The sequence below is a fragment of the Macrobrachium rosenbergii genome, chromosome 21 (assembly GCF_040412425.1).
Source record: "Macrobrachium rosenbergii isolate ZJJX-2024 chromosome 21, ASM4041242v1, whole genome shotgun sequence".
NCBI lineage: Eukaryota > Metazoa > Arthropoda > Malacostraca > Decapoda > Palaemonidae > Macrobrachium > Macrobrachium rosenbergii.
This window is the reverse complement of record NC_089761.1, coordinates 21,737,397-21,755,190: the sequence shown is the minus strand read 5'-3', so window position 1 is coordinate 21,755,190 and position 17,794 is coordinate 21,737,397. Positions and strand designations below refer to the sequence as shown.

Here is a 17,794-nt window from a genome sequence, read left to right as displayed (position 1 = left end):
TTAGAAAAAACCTTCCTTGTCACATTCTTTGAGACGCCAAGAAAGAGGCTCAAGGTATTTGACATAAAAATTTAGGACGACATCCAGGTTCCAGGAGGCGTCCTGGAATGAGGTACCTTGACAGTCTCAAAGGATCTCAAGAGATCGTGAAGATCCTTTGTTGTCGGGGCTGATAGTCTGAATGCAGTTAGACTCAGAGCGGGAAGTTTTGAGGTACCTTTCAAATGGGGCTGCCTGAGCAGATCTACCAAGGACGTCCCCATAACCTCCACAGCTCCTGACATACTTCCTGTGAAGGGTCCACTGGTCGGTAGAAGCTGCCGCTGTCGACCGAGAAGGTCCGCGATATTCTCCACTCCTGCAACGAACCTCGCAAGGATCGTGGATCCCACAGCGCATGGGCCTCAAAGCAGATCTCTTCTTCAGGGCTTAACAGGGACCGAACGAAGTTCCTCCCCTGTTTCTTGAGGAATGCCAGGGCTGTGGAGTTGTCTGAATTTACTTGTACGACCGCCCGACACTTGGCTCTCGAAGGATTGAAGGGCCAGCAGGGATCGCCCCTAATTCCTTGAGATTGATGCCAGGACACCTGTTACCCTCTCCAGGTGCCTGACACTTTCTCCCTCCTAGTATTGCTCCCCATCCCTCCCTGGGAGCGAGGGAAAACAACACCAGGTCGGGCTCTGAAGGCATAGAGAAACCCTTCCGCCAACCTCGAGGGTCGAGCCACTACCTCAGGTGAATCTTGAAAACGGAGAGATCTTCAGGGTCTCCTCTAGATTCTCCTTGTCTATTCAGTTTTCCGCCAGGAAAACTGGAGCGGCCTGAGATGAAGTCTTCCCAGGAAAAAACTCTCTCCAGAGAGGAAATGGTCCCAGCAAACTCGCCCATTCCTCACTGAAATATTTCCTTCCTTAGGAAGGATGAGACTTTTTCTAAGCATTGCTACTGACGTTCCTGGGATGGAAAAGCTTGAAAAGCCACTGAATCCATCTGAATACCCAGATGGACGATGGACTGCGTCGGGATCAGATGGGACTTTCTTCGCTCACTAGAAGTCCTAGGGACTTTGTCAACTCTAAATTGCATTCAGGTCCTCCAGACACCTTGACTGTGAAGAGGCCAGATGAGCCAATCGGCCAGGTAAAGCGAGATACTTAACAATTCGCCAAGTGAAGCCATCTCGCCACATTTCTCATGATAAACGTGAAGATCATGGGAGCTGTGCTTAGCTCAGAAGCAAAGAGCCTACTTGAAACACTCGTCCCCTAGTACAAACCTCAAATACTTCCTCGACTGGGATGTATGGGAACGTGAAAGTAAGCGCCCCAGTCCAGAGCGACCATCGAATCTCCTGGTCTTAATGCTCCTAAACAGACTGGGACGCCCCATCGTGAACTTCTCCTTCACCATGAAGCGGTTCAGTCTACTGACATCAAGGACTGACTCAATCCTCCGACTGCTTCGGAACTAGGAACAGTCGGTTGTAGAACTCTCTGGGAGTCCAGCTCCAGGACTTGCTCCACAGCTCTGGCTCGAGCATTTGCTCTAATAGCTCGGTGTGGATCTGTTGCTTGAAGGAATGAGGACCACAGATCCCTGGGCTTACGCACAGAAGTGGTGAGTCGAAAGGGATCTTGTATCCTCTCTCGATAACTTCAAGGGACATGTCTGCCCTCTTACTCTCCAGGCTCGTCCAAACGAAAGAAGCCTGGCTCCTGCCAGGTGTCTGGAGGCGCCTGCAAAACACTTCCTGCCCTGTTTAGGTGCGGGCCTTAAGCCTGAAAAGACCTCACCTCGGGAGAAGATCTAGAGGAAGAAGCTCCTCCACGAAAGGGCTTCTACTTCCTGAGGTCTGACCCGACAACCACATCAAAGGGACTGCCGGGCGTCTTGACGAGTGGGCCAAGAGGTCTTGAGTGGCCTCCTTCAAGCTGGGAGGAGAGATCCTTGAACAAGGACTGGGGGAAGAGATGGCTCGAAAACGGGGAGAACAGCAAAGCCCTCGCGACGGAGAAACTGACTTTGCAAAAGCATGACGCTAAAGGCATCTGGTGTTCTAGCGGTCACCCATCCAAGTACTGACCAGACCAACGTTGCTTTAACTTCGCTGATCGCACGAAGCGGTGCTTAACGCAGTATGGCCGTTGGCTGGTAGGGCCATAGGCTGTAAAGTTACAGTACAAGGCCCTCTTCTTCAAGAGGCCTGCATAAAAGGGGAAGCCAGTTCCTCTGAGCCATCCCTGACTGCCTTGTCCATGCAGTTCAACGCGCTGGACAGCTCCCAGGCAGATCGAGTCGGGACTCCTAATCCTGACGCCTAGAGCCCCAAACACCAGTCCAGGAAATTGAAGACCTCATGGTTCGGAAACAGTCCTTTCAAATGGTGATCTGTCTCCGACATAGTCCAGGGACGCCGGCAGCCGACAGAGGACCTTCTAGGCGCTGCGCCGACCAAGCTAGCGAAGTCTCCTGGGACAACGAAGGAACTCTTGAGCCGACGCCCTCCCCGGTCTCTTACCACATACCTGCCTTGCCGCTCAGCTTGGACGGAGGCAGGCAAAAGAAGTCTTGCCTTGGGTCTTCCTTCCTCCATCCAAGTGTTAACCTTCTTGAAGGTTCACGCCAGAGACTTGGTCATCTTGACAAACCCCGCGCCCTCGCTAGGACGGCAAACTGCGAAGGAGGAGAGAGAGTGGCCGAGGTTTGAAACTTGTCGCCAAACAAGTCCTTAAGAAAGGCCGCTAACACCTGGTAGTCCGTGAGATCGAGGAAGGGGAGGCTGCTCAAGGACTGCAGGCTCCGATCACAAGAGACTTCTCCTCTTCAATGGGAGAAACGGGGTCTTTAAGGTCCAACACGCAGATGGGATCTACGCTTTCCTCGCAGACTTTGATTGCCTGAAGCTTCACTTCGAGCAACCAAAGAGGCGCCCTCCCGAGAAACCATCCGGAAGGCCCTGCACGGCAGCGAGAGGAGCGCCCTGACGAGCAGCTACAGAAGCGCCCAGGATAGCTGCCATGGAGTGTCACGATGGCGGGTCCAGCTGAGCGCCCTGCACGGCAGCGAGAAGCCGCCCTGACCCAGCAGCCAAGAAGCGTCCAGGATAGCTGCTTGCGGAGCGCCACGCTGGTGGTCCAGCCGAAGCGTCCTGCACGGCAGCGAGAGGAGCGCCCTGAAGAGCAGCTGAAGCGCCCAGGATAGCTGCCGCGGAGCGCCACGATGGCGGTCCGCCGAAGGCCCTGCATGGCAGCGAGAGGAGCGTCCTGACGAAAGCTACAGAAGCGCCCAGGATAGCTGCTTATGCGGAACGCCACGATGGCGGTCCAGCCGAGCGCCCTGCACGGGCAGCGAGAGGAGCGTCCTGACGAGCAGCTACAGAAGCGCCCAGGATAGCTGCTTGAGGGCGTCACGCTGCAGCAGAGCCGTCACGATGGCGATCCAGCGAAGGGTGAACACGACTGGGAGACGAAGCATGCTTGACAGAAAGGCCCCAGTCAATATATTGTGAAATAGGCTACCTACTTGGGAAGTCTCAACTCCGCTTAGCCTATACGAGTACTAGAATTTGGCCGCCACGTTAGGCAGGTAGATTTAAATCAGTCTCGGCGAGATAAAACCTATTCTCGCCGTTTTAACTAAAATTATGGTAGGTTATCTCCTCACCCCGACTAAAACTAATGTTTGATACCGACCTGAGTAAATTATGGCATCTTTAACGCTTGCACGTACTTACTTGAACTCAAAGGCGCTTGTTTACTTTTTACTAGGAGGCAGCCATTTGCCTACGTGACGCCAGGTCTAGTCCCGCTGCTCGGTAGACTATCTCCAAAACAAACCTTACATTTCTTTAATAACTCCATAAGTGTTTGATTTGTTGTAACAACATAGTTACCAAAACTTTATTGACATATCCTCTCAGTCCGCCTTACGAGTCCGTTTCTGACGTACACTTTGACTGGACCCAGCGTTACTTATTGTTTCTTCTTTATTATCGCTGACTCGCATCAATCTATGCACCTTTTAATAGATAATATTTGTTAGCCATCTTCAGATGCAAAAAGGAGCACTATTAGTGAGAATGAAATCCTGAACTAATAAATTAGCAGGGTGGGAGGCAAAGTAAGCGATCATTTATCAAGCAAACCTGCCTACACTCATGCATGTAAAGTGAGGATCTACCAAACTTTCGGTAGCCTCACCTTAAAACTCATTCACACAACATACTCTGAAGCCAGCATAACTAGATCCAGACATCATCCAAAGAGCAATCAAAAGCAAATTCCACAAAAGCGTATGCAATCCACAATCCAAAGACAAAAAACCAAAAGTCAAAATAGAATACTTAAGTGGAAAATAACGAGTTTACGTAAATCTAAAGACGGAGGTACTGGAAAACAGTTGTTGACAGTACCGCCACAGAGAAAAATCTGAATAGAAAATGGGAATGGTTCTGATACCGCCTCCCAGCGCCGGGAATGGGTATTAACCACCTAGCCCCCACTCAAGCGCAAATGCCGCAGAGTTTTGGAATTCTGTCGACTCGGAGAATACAGCTATATATATATCTGACAGGTAAGTTGCATGAACAAACTATCTGTTCTAAATTAATCTTATAAAAATCATCAGGAACAAACAAATGAAACCTATTTTATAGCCCCTAGTAGAGGGTTTTAGCAGAAGAAAAATGTTGAGTATGGGGATCCACAATAAGCGAGCTGTATTCATCACTGCTTTAAACCTTTCCCCTTTCACTCATTTCCTCTGCTTCCTTTCCACTTGGCTGTCCTGAATCTAATTAGTTTTTCTTGTTTGATTTTTTGCTCGTCGTTTAAAATCAGTCCTAGGACCTGTTCCACAAGCATCCAGCAAGATAACCTATTGGTCTGATTAGATTACCTTGTGATATCAGGAAAAAAAAAAAAAGAGACAGCAATATTAAAGATATAAAAAGACAACAGAAATTAACAGCCACACCTGAATGCAGGGACATACTGTACCTTTACAAAGAGTAGCTTCTTCGGCTCCTTGATCAACTGGCGCCAAGGAACTACTGTCTTTCTCCCCTACAGTCAGTTTATTTGGAGAGCCTTTACCACTACCACTACCGCTACCACTTCCACTCCCGCTGCCTTCACCTTCCTTTTTGTACATAGAACCACCAGGACTTGGTGGGGCACTGCTGTAAGGTTCACTGATAGTTTTGGATTGAAGAGATTTTTCCAAAGGTTCCTCAGGAGCCACAAAGCCTCTCCGAACCAAACGTTGGCCCTGAACATTCAAATCTCTCAGTAAATCATTCAGCATTGATGCAAATAAAGTCAGTTCATGATATACTTAAAAGGTATTAACACAATACTGCAACAATCTTGCAGTGTAATTATTTAACCTGATATATAATCAAAACAATTTCAATGAATTTTGTACTCTAATTATTTAATACTTAATACATCTACCTCATATATATACACTCCCAGAGCTAATTAGCAAAAATGACCCTACTTCAGCAATTCAAAGATTTCAAATGAAGATGTTAACCACACCAACTTTATAAGAGACTAGTCACATTTCTGCACAAAAATTTTGCTGCATTGTACCATATATTTTAGTGAGGGAGAACAATAATTATCTTTACTCATATATATACATTCACTAAGCTAATTAGCAACAATGACCCTACTTCAGCAATTCAAAGATTTCAAATGAAGATGCTAACCACACCATCTTTATAAAAGACAAGTCACATTTCAGCAGAAACAATTTTGCTGCATTCTACCATATATTTTAGTGAGGGGAAACAATAATTATCTTTACTTTCACCAAAAGCTGTTTATTAAAACTGAACTCCTTACTTCATTAATCGACACTGTGGCTGTTGGAAAGCAGCAAAACTGCTGAAGATCTAGATTTACAACTTTGAAACATACTTGCTATCATGACTGAAAACAGTCACAAAAGAGTAACTTGATCTTAAAAAGCAAAAATATACCCACCTGGAGAATTATAGTATCTTCCGAAAATATGGAATTATCAGCATGAAAGATGATTTTGGCCAGTGCCCTAACAAGTGGCACATGAGAAACTATCAAAAACACCTGTGCCAGCAAGAAGAGGGAAACTACACTGCTAACTCTCGGTCTTTCATCCTGAAAGAACAAACAATATCATAATAAAAATGCCCTATACAGTACTATCATATGCTCTGTTCATTATTATTATTTTCCACTTATTCTCATTTACTTTACATCAAGAAGAAAACTATCTAATATGAGAGAGAGTATCTAATTTACAAAATAAAGAATAGTTTTACCTTTTCATGCTGGGGATTTAAGGAATACACTAGAAGAGGTACAAGCAATCGATTAAGAAGATGGTCTGCTAAAACTTCGTTAAGTGTCGTTATATCTAGTTTCAAAATGTCGTTTAAGTAGTGCAGGTGGTCTAAGTGTTCGGCTACTAAGTCAGCAAGACGGCCCCTGCTATTGTGACTGTAAATAAAAAAACTGGTTACTATAGCAAAACAGTAGTCCATCAATGAATAAAGACATATTCTTAAAGTGATTTAGCTTACATAATTTTGTTAAGCAACTACATCTGCAAGACTGCCCCTGCTATTATTAATTCAATTCATTAAATAACTCGTTACTGATAATACATAATACTGTAACCAAGAGTAAAAACGAAAGCTTTTGCATAGAAATCCCTAACACTTACTCTTAATCCTATAAAAATGCATTGTATAATCCTAAATACAGTACAAGAAAATTTAAAAGCAACCTAACGGTTAACAATCCTTTACTGAAACAAATCTCATTCATATTGCTTGTATAGTCTTCATGATGATTTCCACAATTACTATAATTATTTAAAAATAATAAATAGAGGGGTAAACAGAATATTTCCAAGCACTGTTGTTTTAATGATAAAAATTTAAAGTTCTTGAATACGCTCTGCTCTGCAATGAGTTTGTGACATTCTCCAAATACTGCATGTCACATCTGTAACTATGTATCCATATAATTTCTTGCATTCCTCTAATAAATAAAACCTTTTGGCCAGTTCCGACATATCAGGATTGTCATTCAGTGGTTTGGGTAAACTAATTTCCATAACTAGAGTGATAACTTGCCAGACTCTTCATACAGCCTAACCTCATAATTCTACAAATGTAACAAAAATCATATTTTTGTAAATGGTATATGGTATCAAAGATATTCTTCCTCTAAATGTGCTACTGTATATGACATAAATAACCCACTAAGTAACCATATCACAGTCAGCCCTGGCTATACATTTGAAGTGTTCCATTTTGACTGATGGCAAAAGGGAGAAACTATACAATGGCAGTCCCTGGGTTACGTTGGTCTCGGCTTACATTGTTCCAAGCTTACGTCACTTTTCAAATATATTCATTAAAAAATCTGTTCCGGGTTACAGCAGATGTTCAGAGGTTATGTTGTTTCAGCATTATGGCCTGCTGTAAGCGACGGGAGAATATTAGTAAATTTTTTAAGGAAATTCTACAAGATCATGGAAGCACACCTTACCAGAAGCAAGGCAAATCAATTGGGACAACCAAAGGATTAAAGGTAAGGCTTTCATCACTTTATTTCTCATTTTTAGCAGTCTTTTAATACAGTATTCTGGCTTACATCGTTTTCCAGCTTAGGTTGCGCTTCATATATGGAATGCCTGATGTAACCCAGGGACTGCCTGTACAGCAGTAAATTACACTGTAAAATCACCCAGAAGCCCAAAAGAATGGAAGAAAGGCTATTTACATTAATAGGTTTGTAATGGATAAATATAGGGGGAAAGAAGGGTTAAGTTCCAAGCAACTGTGAGCCATCTCATGGCTCTAAAGCAACTTAATTTCTTTATGGCCATATAAAACGAGCATGCATTCTACATTCCCTTAGGATATCAAACAACATACCATAAATCTGTAAATGAAACTTGATTAGAAATAATCCCCCTTTCCACTTGCCCTTTTGCCATAGAGTATGATGGTGCTAAAGTTGGTAATCTTTATCCAGAGCGATTAGTTTCAAAAACAAGATGAGGAAAGGACCGTCAGGATTTATAGGAGACTTAGACCAGGTTCAAGATGCTCACAACACTTCAAACCTTAGCCTCCAATCACAGACAAAATTATTAATTTTGTAACGCAGCTCCTAAGTTTCCTTGAAGATTCCTAACACAACTGTCCAAAACTTGCTCTTCATGATATCAAAAGCGATAAAAATTCAGAAGAATATTATAGAGCAGGTTATGCCTCACTGATAGCTGGAAGCAAACTAATGCATAGCTCAAAATCACACAATGTATCTAAACACAGAACATTAATGATGTGGTTTGCAACAATTCAGCATTTCTCCTAGCAGAAGATATTATTATTATAATTAAAATAGTTTAACCATCCTAGCAGGTGAGCACTGCTGTCTTAGCCACCTAGTGACTGTGTTTTTTTCAAAATACACAATTCGTATAGTCAATTTTAATCATGAAAAATTAAAGCTTTAATCATTATTCTCAAGATGCAAATACTGTACAGGCAGTCCTCCCTTATCGGCGGCATCGGTTAACTGTGTTTTGGTTTTACCACATTTGCCTAACGATGTCATTAACCAGATTTTCTGCGACGTTAAGCTATTTCCGGTGTTGGTAAGAGGTTTATTGGCATCGGTAAGTGGCTTATCAGCGTCAGTAAGCAGTTAACGGTGCCGTTAAACGGTTTATTAGTGCTTACGACGCTGTAAACGCCATTTATTACCATAATAATTATTGTGATGTTTCAGTTATCAATGATTTTTGGCTATTGGTGCTCGGCTGGGAACGGAACCCCCCCATTAACTGGGAACCGCCGGTACAGGCAAAAATTATATTTAAAACAATCATATAGCCAAGCCTGACTGTGAGTTTATCAGTAATATATTCTATCTACTTTCTCATTTTTAAAACAAGAAAAAGAACCATTAATCTAACAAAGTGCATGATTTTAGTACATACCTCTCACAATAAAAAACTTCTGAACTACTTAACGTATACCTTAGTTTAACCAGACCACTGAGCTGATATACTTACTCAACATCTCCTCTCACACAATTGTCCACCTCTAATATATGATTCCCTATAAACCACACGAGGTTTGAAAAGTAAGGCGCTGCAGTACGGTCACAAATAAACTGCAACATTGACTGGTCGTCAACACGGTAAACATTCAGAGAGAGGGTTCTAACGGCAATGCGAACCATGCTTTCTGGATGATTGAAGAATTTGATGGCCTCTGTGTACAATGGGAAATCATTTGTGTGCTGAAAAAGACAAGAGCGGTGGTGCATTAAAAGCTCAAAAGTTTAAAGAACAAAATGCTTTCTGCATTATATATTCACCAGACATTATATATCTTACTTCCCCGGTCAAACTGTGATTTGACAATGAAAGTGCAGAAAACAGTTTTTCATAATTAAAAACTTTTAAAATCTCCATCTGCATTAAAAACATCCCAACACAAAATTAAACGCTAATACTTCACAGCCTACCAATAAATCTAACAAGAATTAAAAATCTTTAATGACAAACGAAGGAGAAGCTATCTGGACTGCCCCATTACTAATGTAACTTGCAGAAGTCAATGGAATACCATATATCCAGATAATTTTCACCCCCAAGCTTCATCATAACCAGTGCTTTTCAATCCCTGCAAATTTAATACAGTTGCAAAAATGCAACCTTATGGCCAAAATCTAAGGAATATTATACTGCTTACCACAGTACTGTTATCCTTGAGATAACAGTACTGAGCCTTGCTGGAGAACTATACATGGTGGTAAAATTTCTTTTCTGAGTTCCTTTGGCTGCCCACCTACAGTTAGTTTTGCATTTACTTTTCATCAATATCCACTGCCATTATCTGAACAATCAACATAATGCACCAACTACCGAGAACGATAACAGCCTGTTTCAGCAATTGCATTTTCCTGTTCGTCTCTTCCCACTTCTAAGTCCAACTCATTTACATTTACCTTGCTTAAATTTTCACCTTTCAATTAAGAAGTTAACTGACAATCAATGAGTCTCTAAATATGACTCAGTGTTGAGTTATTCAATAATTTTCATCATGTTATTTTAGATGGAGCATCTTCACTTTCATCTAGTATTTTTTCAATTCTACACCCACATTAACTCATAGAAAATCAATAAAAAGTTCAAAGTTTATGAAATGAACCATATATTGCATGGCTGTAATTTCTGTATTTCCAACAAGTCCTTTAATCATACAAATGCTCTTAGTACTATAATTGTTCAATTCCTATTGCAGACTTTATTTACATATTTATATAAATCTAGAACAAGTAACAAATTTTCTGAGCAAAAGCTATTAATAAAAATCTATGCATTTTTAAACATATATCTATAATACTCCAACAACTGATATACAAGTGCTTTCCTGGCATCATTCCATAACTAATAGGTAAATCTTGTTAATAAAGTGACCACATTTCCAAAGTATTCTCAAGAACAGTGCTCTTAAGATAAACAGTACTCACAGTAATGTACAACTTTACTCATAGTCCTGCTAAAGTTCTCCAGTATGAATCAACAGCTATATAGTACAAAAACAAAACAATTCCTGCATAATATTGTACAAAAGACATTGTAAGTGCTTTAAACTATCACCCAGGACTTATGATAAATCAAAACATACTGTATGCTAGCATATAAACTTAAATGTTTAGTGAATATGCAACTCAATCACAGAAAACTCTTACAATTTGAAAATGTAAATATTGAAAAATATACTGTACCTCATTATAAAAGAAGTGAATTGTATGGATGTTGAGCTTTAAGGAAAGGGTCTTCAAGAATGATATGTAATACGCCATCACCTCTTCGTCACTGAAGTCAAACTTATGTACAATAATGGAATTGACATGATTATTTGAGAGGAGATAATCTGAAAAAAGACAATTACAAAAATTATAAACATTCAATTCGGTACAAAGAATTTTTACAAAGTGCATTATGCCGAAGTCCAAACTTCTACACACTGTACTGTACGGTAATCGAAAATTTAATCACATTTGAGCTCAGTTATCTATGCAAGAGACTTTTCACAAGTTTTCTTAAACAAGAAATAAATACCAAACTCCTTTCCATTTCAATGCTCACAAAATAAAACAAATTGCCATCCCATTTTCAAGAACATTAGTGTTCTGCCCTCAAGGACACAAGATTCATGAACTTGATATCAAGCAAACATATGCTTTGCAGAAGACATTGTTACCTCCCTGTATAAACTACTATAATATAATGTAACAAAATCATGCATACAACTGTGTCAAAACTTAATGTACTGGTATATTTTCTGGCTAAACCTGAAAGCCTATAACCTACGCTATGTTCATTAACGTTCTAACCAGTACCAGGACTACATGATCTGCATTTTGCTACAGTATTTGCTTTTCCTTTTGACTTTTACAAGCATTCAACTTTTTACAAATAGTTTACACTTTGTTTCAATTTTTTACCTATATACAGTAAACTTTTTCCTGGGAAACTGCTTTGTCTCATTTATCCAGCTCCTCCTAATTGCAAGTGATTAAAACCTGATGCAACGCCACTGGAATTCCTATAACTTTTGAAAATGCCACGGAAATGCCAAAATATGAAATGAAAATATTCAGCACAAACAAATATGGTAATATGGTGTACACCCTGGAGGTACTTGAGTAATACATAGGTACTGTAAACATACTAGGTAAAGAAGTATCAGTAGTAATTACAGCAGAGTACTTACATAGTGATGTTTCATTTCTTATGTTTTCAAAAAGAATATTTAGAGTTTGTAGAAGTTGCACACAAACATAGCTCCCACATTTCTGTCTCATAATTCGCAAAAAGTAGGAGAGCATATTCTTCTCCAAGAAGAAGCTGAAATAATAATAAAAGAATTAGGCATGGATCTTACTGTATATCGAATGAAACAACTAACTGAGCAAGCAACAGATAATCAACAATATAATCCACAAATTTATGTAAAATTGAAACAGGAAATCCCATATGGAACAAGCATAATCAGTAATACCTTCAGTTAAGTCGTTTCAAAGCAAGGCACTTTTGATGTTATGGCAGTTTTTGTTAGAAATTCAAGGGAAAATCAGAAGTGACTTACAAAAGTTTATGTACCTTTAAACTGGCCAGTAACAAATCTTAAAACACCACAAAAAAACTAAAATTAATAAAAAAAAAAAGTACCAAACCACATAAGAACCAATGTCAAAATTTATAAAATGCACAGTATAAAATCATTCAAACGCTTAAAAATGTTATAAATATAGATTGTTGTCCCCTCCAGCCCATTGGGCACGACACCACCCATCAAGTAGGTTCAGTACTGTACACTGTACAGTGTTCTATACATGTAGTTCTCTTTTGGTTTTTCTTTACATTTTCATAATTATTAAGCATAGATTTACTCTATTAAAAAAAACAGCAAAATGACTTAATTATCAAATTACTTATTGTACAGTGTACATGTATTAGCAATATTATGGGGTTCCTTACAGGTTTATTTAATCTAGGTCATTTTTCAACTCAAGTTGTATCTAGGTCATTTTTCAACTCAAGTTGTATTTCTTGGAACGAATTAAAAATTTGCTGTAAGGTATCACTGTATGCTAAATACTGCAACAACTTTCTATTTCTCATAAAAATCTGATCAACCAGTTGCTATTTTTATATATCATACACGGAGGAGTCAACATTTAAAATTAACAAAAACAGACAAGTGGAACTCAGTATTGTTAAATATAATTTTTACAACTGGATCAAATACTTACTCAAACACGGAGGAGTCATTCTGATCACCCCAAATTAATATTTCTGCAATAGATCTCAAAGTTTCTACGAGGAGCTCCCGATTGTTGTCTTGCACCACTTGATTTCTACTGAGTACATTGTAAAGGTGCCTGTAAAAGATATTAAATTAAAATATTTATCAAAATTTCATGTTTCGGTTCTACACATAAATTTCACTTAAATTTCATGTCGTAATTCAGAATTAAAGTTTTTTCTCCTTACTCCAAAATAGTTTTCAGTAATTTTAACTTGAGGACATGAAAAAAAAAATTAAATAGGCCTGAAAAAATTAATTTCCTAATTAAACTAAGATATCCTTCAGTCCTGAAAATTTAGTTAATCTTTGTGAAGACAATCATGCAAAACTTTTGTAAAACACCTATCAATAAATCACAACATTTAATATTCAAAACATGACTGAAACGTTATGCTAAGCGTAGGCAAGGTTAAGGATAGTCACAAAGGTGGGACTGTGAGGCATGTTAAGTTAGGAAAGATTAAGGATGTAGCCTATATACTATATCACTTTAACCCACGAGGTGTGGCACATCGCTAAAATCGACGCTTTATATGTTGTGTAAGGACGACTATTTTCAAATACCGCTGTAAATTTAGTTCCTCCCCTTAGCTCTGTTTGAGTGACGTCAACAGTCTCGCCTGCCATTCAGCTCACTTTTGAACATAAAAGATGCCAGGTTTCTCTTAATCATGGGTATAAAAATAGTAAAATTGTAAACCTTCTGTCAGCCCAGGGGGCGGGACCAGGGAGGCTTCTGTATCCTGAAGTTGAGCAACAGTCGAAGATTTTTATAAATCTTTGTTTATTTAGTGAATTTTGGAGATAACGGCTTTTGATGAAGCTTATTCATTTTCATCAAATAGTGATATCGAGATAGATAATTACAATGACAGTGACGACAGTAATATTGGTTTTAAAGTTCGTGTGCACAGGATAGTTACATAACATACACACACATATACACCCATTCAACCAATTAATAACTGTTGTATATTTTTTGTACTTTTACAGGTGTTTCTTGAATAGCTAAGGAGTAAGACTGTCATGTAAAAATTTGAAATTGTCTCAGAAAATACTGTACGAAGCATTCCAAAACTAAAAAGTGGCTTTTGAAAAAATGTTTTCTTTCCAAAAAATATTCTTTTTAAATACAAGTTCTTAAAAGTATCTTATATTTTATTTTTTATTATTAATCTGTGACACAAGGCAATTACAACCATGTACAACATTAGGTGATAAGTTAAAAAATGAGCAAGAAAATATTGGTTCCATTACTGAAGTTGCAAATGCATAATACTGCTGCTGTCCTTAAGTGGCATCCCCCTAGCATCTCTTGGGTTAAGTAATACTGACAAACCACAATGTCTAAGGTACTTTAATTAACCTATCAAATTCAGTAGAGGTTTAGGAGATACTGAAGATATAAAATCATTCATATTTAGAGACTGTTACACCAGAAAGAACAAAATCAGTGAGGCTTTTGAAATGTAGCTCGAGAGAGAGAGAGAGAGAGAGAGAGAGAGAGAGAGAGAGAGAGAGAGAGAGAGAGAGAGAGAGAGAATGATTTAATTTTATAACATTTGTTAGGTCTTGGATTTCCAATTTCTGTCACTGAATACTGGAAATTATGTCCCTGTTAACATATATATGCACATTTTTAACAACGAGGAGAAAATTGCACACTTGGAATGCATATTTTTTGTGAATTTCAATTAAAAGTAGTCGTTGCCTATAAATGTAGGTCAATTCAAGGATAAAAAGAATTAGTCAAGATCAGTACAGGAAGGGCCATTTGCATTCCTAGCCTTCGCCTTGACATGAGATTCCTACTTTGTCTCGATTCCTAAAACGCAACTAAAATGTCTTACTACATCAAGTTCCATACCAATACTATACTAAAAGTATACAAGGATGCATTATAATTCAGTTTCTCTAGCCTAGACTAAATCCGGTTAGGCTATGATGAGTAGCCCAGTGTATCATTAACTTCGTACAGCCCATTACGTAATGGGCACAAACAAACAGCATTACAGCCTTTGTCCTGATACGCAATTAGTGGCGTGCCCATCCCAATCTGTCCCAGGTGCGAGAGCAGCCAAGATTAATCCTAATGAACTCCTCCTCCAACGGAAGGGAAAAAACCTTCCTGTCCCTGCTAATACTTACCGCAAATGTTCCAACGAGTGAGGATTTTTTTGCTTCCATAGCCCTCCTCCGAACCACCCTCTTCCTTTGAGCATTCTGGTCACCTAAACTATGGCCATAATTCAAGGCCAGAGAGGAATAAAACATAAAAAAAGGCTGATCGCACGATATCCAACACCTATACAATCTATTGTCAACAAACCACTTAAACGTCATGAGTCTGCCCAGCTGATTGGAGAGCACAAACACTGACAGTTATTGGTCGGCTTTAACAGCGACCGCCATGTTTAAATGGCCACTCTAGTCTTCGACCGTATATGCGGACACTTTTATCTCTAGCAAGCTTAAAACTAACGTCAAAGCGGTCATGAAAATTATTTAATTTCATGAGTAAATTAAAATTGTAATTTTTTCTGTTTTCACACAAATTGTAAATATAAATAACGATTTCAGCTGTGAGAAAGAATGCGTTAAAATATCAAAATATTTGAGCTGATTCAGATTGTAAGCAAGGTTAAGAAGATTTGTACCAGGTTATTTAATGAATGCATACATTAAGTTCCCTTAATCATTAATAGGGAACTTAATGTATGTGCATTCAAAAGCTGCACTTAACTGGAGGATATAGGGATGGCAAAATCTTTAACCTTGTACTTTTGTAACCTCTGAATCAGCTCAAGTATTTTAGCTGATATTTTAACCCATTCTTTCTTACAGAAGGAAATCGTTATTTATATTTACAATCTGTGTGCAAACGTTGGCGCAAGACGCTAAGATCTAGCCATTTGCTTAATCTAAGATCGATTTAGTGTTTTGAATATCCTTGAACTAACAGAATATGGAAACTCCCACTTATCGTGGAAGTCAATATCCGCTAGAAAATATACTCACATTATAATACAATCAAATGGTATTCGGGGGCGTATTTTTTTTTTTTAGAACACATTTGGTCTTCAACATGACAAATGCTCTACCATTCTTTTCACGAAATAACCAAGCTGTTGAAGAAGTGAGTTTAGGACGGTGGAAAATATTTACTCTTTTATAAATTTATTTAATAGAATACATAAAAAAGGGGTTAAAGATCATTACTATGATAGTTTGTCCCAGTGAAAAGTGATCATAGAAATGTTGTTTATACTGCTTTACACTTAGTCTATCAATAATATACTACCTCATGCAGTTATATCTCATATTTATCTACATAACTAGTATTCTACCTTTATTTAGTAACATATTTAGTAACTTAACTTTCCACAAAACAGAACATAACTTGATCGAATGATAAAACTAACCAAAATCTGTGTAGGAGTGAGGTGATCTTAATCATCTCATATCCAATGGTGGTGAGTAAACACCATTCTCAGTAGGTGCAGGTTCTGCCAGTCATCATGACATCTAAATAAAATGACAGTTTCATTTAATAACCTGAGAAAACTTGTGTGATCTCTGAGCATACTCAACAGCAGTAGAAGGCTCAACATTGCTTGCTGCGTATACACTATTTTGGGCCATTTAGGGAGTAGGTGTCAATTGTGCCCTCAAATGTCATCTTTGTATCTTGTCCTGATGCACTGTGACGAAAGCACACTCAACTCTTTGGAACTCCCTCTGCAGTATAATTCAAATTGCTAGTAATGCTACATCAAGCGGCCTTAAATTTGCTTGACAAGCCCAATTTAGCTCTTGTATACTTATACTAAACTCATATTTCTTTACATACAACAGTGTTAAATAAGAGCTTTACCTGTGGGAAACCAGTAACCTAACATTAAAGGATTATTTCGTCTCCTGCTCGAAAATAGGAAACTTATACATATGACCTATCAGTTAATGGAGAATTCAAACTATGGCATTTATGATTTACAAATAATAGAGTGTAGAATGCACTATTATGCAAGTCCTCTGGAAGTCTTGAAATTACAGTATTTTCTAGCATATATAATGAACAAGTACCATAACCTTTCATAAGTGAATCCATAGTAGACCACAATTTAAAAAACGGTTTAAGCACAAGTCATATGAATTTAAGATTAAATGTTACCCAAAATGTACCATAATTTGAGGAATACTCTTACTCTGGTCTTACTTTTCAAAACCATTCAGGCAATTTAAATTTTTTGCTGGCCTCACCAAGAAACTGTTTCCCTTGTCCTACATACACATTCTCACCTGGCAAATATAGATTGCACACACATTCAGCTCAACTTGACGAACTTAAATTCTTGAATGTTAGGTGGTCTGAAATTTGCATGCATTAGGACCTATGAGGTCATTCAGCGCTGAAAGGGAAACTGAGAGTAAAGGTTTGAAAGGTGCAAGGGGAGGAAAAGCTTGCAATTGCACTAAGAAAAATTTGTAAGGAGACGGTGGATAGCAAGATGGAAGAGAATATGAATGGTCACAGAAAAAGGAATGAAAGGGGTTGCAGCTAGGAGCTGAAGGGACGTTGCAAAGAACTTTTTAAGTAGTGCCTACGGGCATTGACAGCACTAGCTCCCTACAGGGACAAGGCTAACACTATTAATCATGATATAATCCTTCTATATAGCAGTCTTATAAAATCTCACACAAACTTGTCAAACCTCTAGCATTCTTTAACGTTCTTCTGCTGTACTGGAAGCTTATAATGCATAAACACTGTTAAAGGCAACCTCGTTTCAATTTTTACATCTTAAATTTTTGCAAAGTTCTTTTTAAGCAGTATTTTGAAAACCATATTTTCAGAACGTAAGATACTGTGTACTGAACAAGAGGATTGCATAGCCT

General features: G+C 38.8%; 1 protein-coding gene across 16 annotated transcripts in view; it reads right to left on the bottom strand.

Annotated features, from left to right (window-relative positions):
- ema (C-type lectin domain containing ema) overlaps positions 1-15,334 on the bottom strand; it is an 85,641-nt gene extending 70,307 nt beyond the window's left edge. For 5 of the 16 annotated variants that reach the window (XM_067123199.1, XM_067123206.1, XM_067123200.1 and 2 more), the window contains exons 1-8: positions 15,047-15,258; positions 12,843-12,971; positions 11,801-11,934; positions 10,809-10,957; positions 9,085-9,314; positions 6,311-6,503; positions 5,994-6,146; positions 5,001-5,271 (exon numbers count right to left, since the gene is read on the bottom strand). In XM_067123199.1, the coding sequence (XP_066979300.1) occupies positions 5,001-5,271; positions 5,994-6,146; positions 6,311-6,503; positions 9,085-9,314; positions 10,809-10,957; positions 11,801-11,934; positions 12,843-12,971; positions 15,047-15,120 (1,333 nt within the window). In that variant the 5' untranslated portion in view covers positions 15,121-15,258. Of the gene's footprint in view, positions 1-5,000; positions 5,272-5,993; positions 6,147-6,310; positions 6,504-9,084; positions 9,315-10,808; positions 10,958-11,800; positions 11,935-12,842; positions 12,972-15,046 lie in introns of all 16 variants that reach the window. The other 11 variants (XM_067123210.1, XM_067123212.1, XM_067123205.1 and 8 more) reach the window with 8 other exon arrangements.
- Between the last annotated feature and the right edge of the window lie 2,460 nt (positions 15,335-17,794).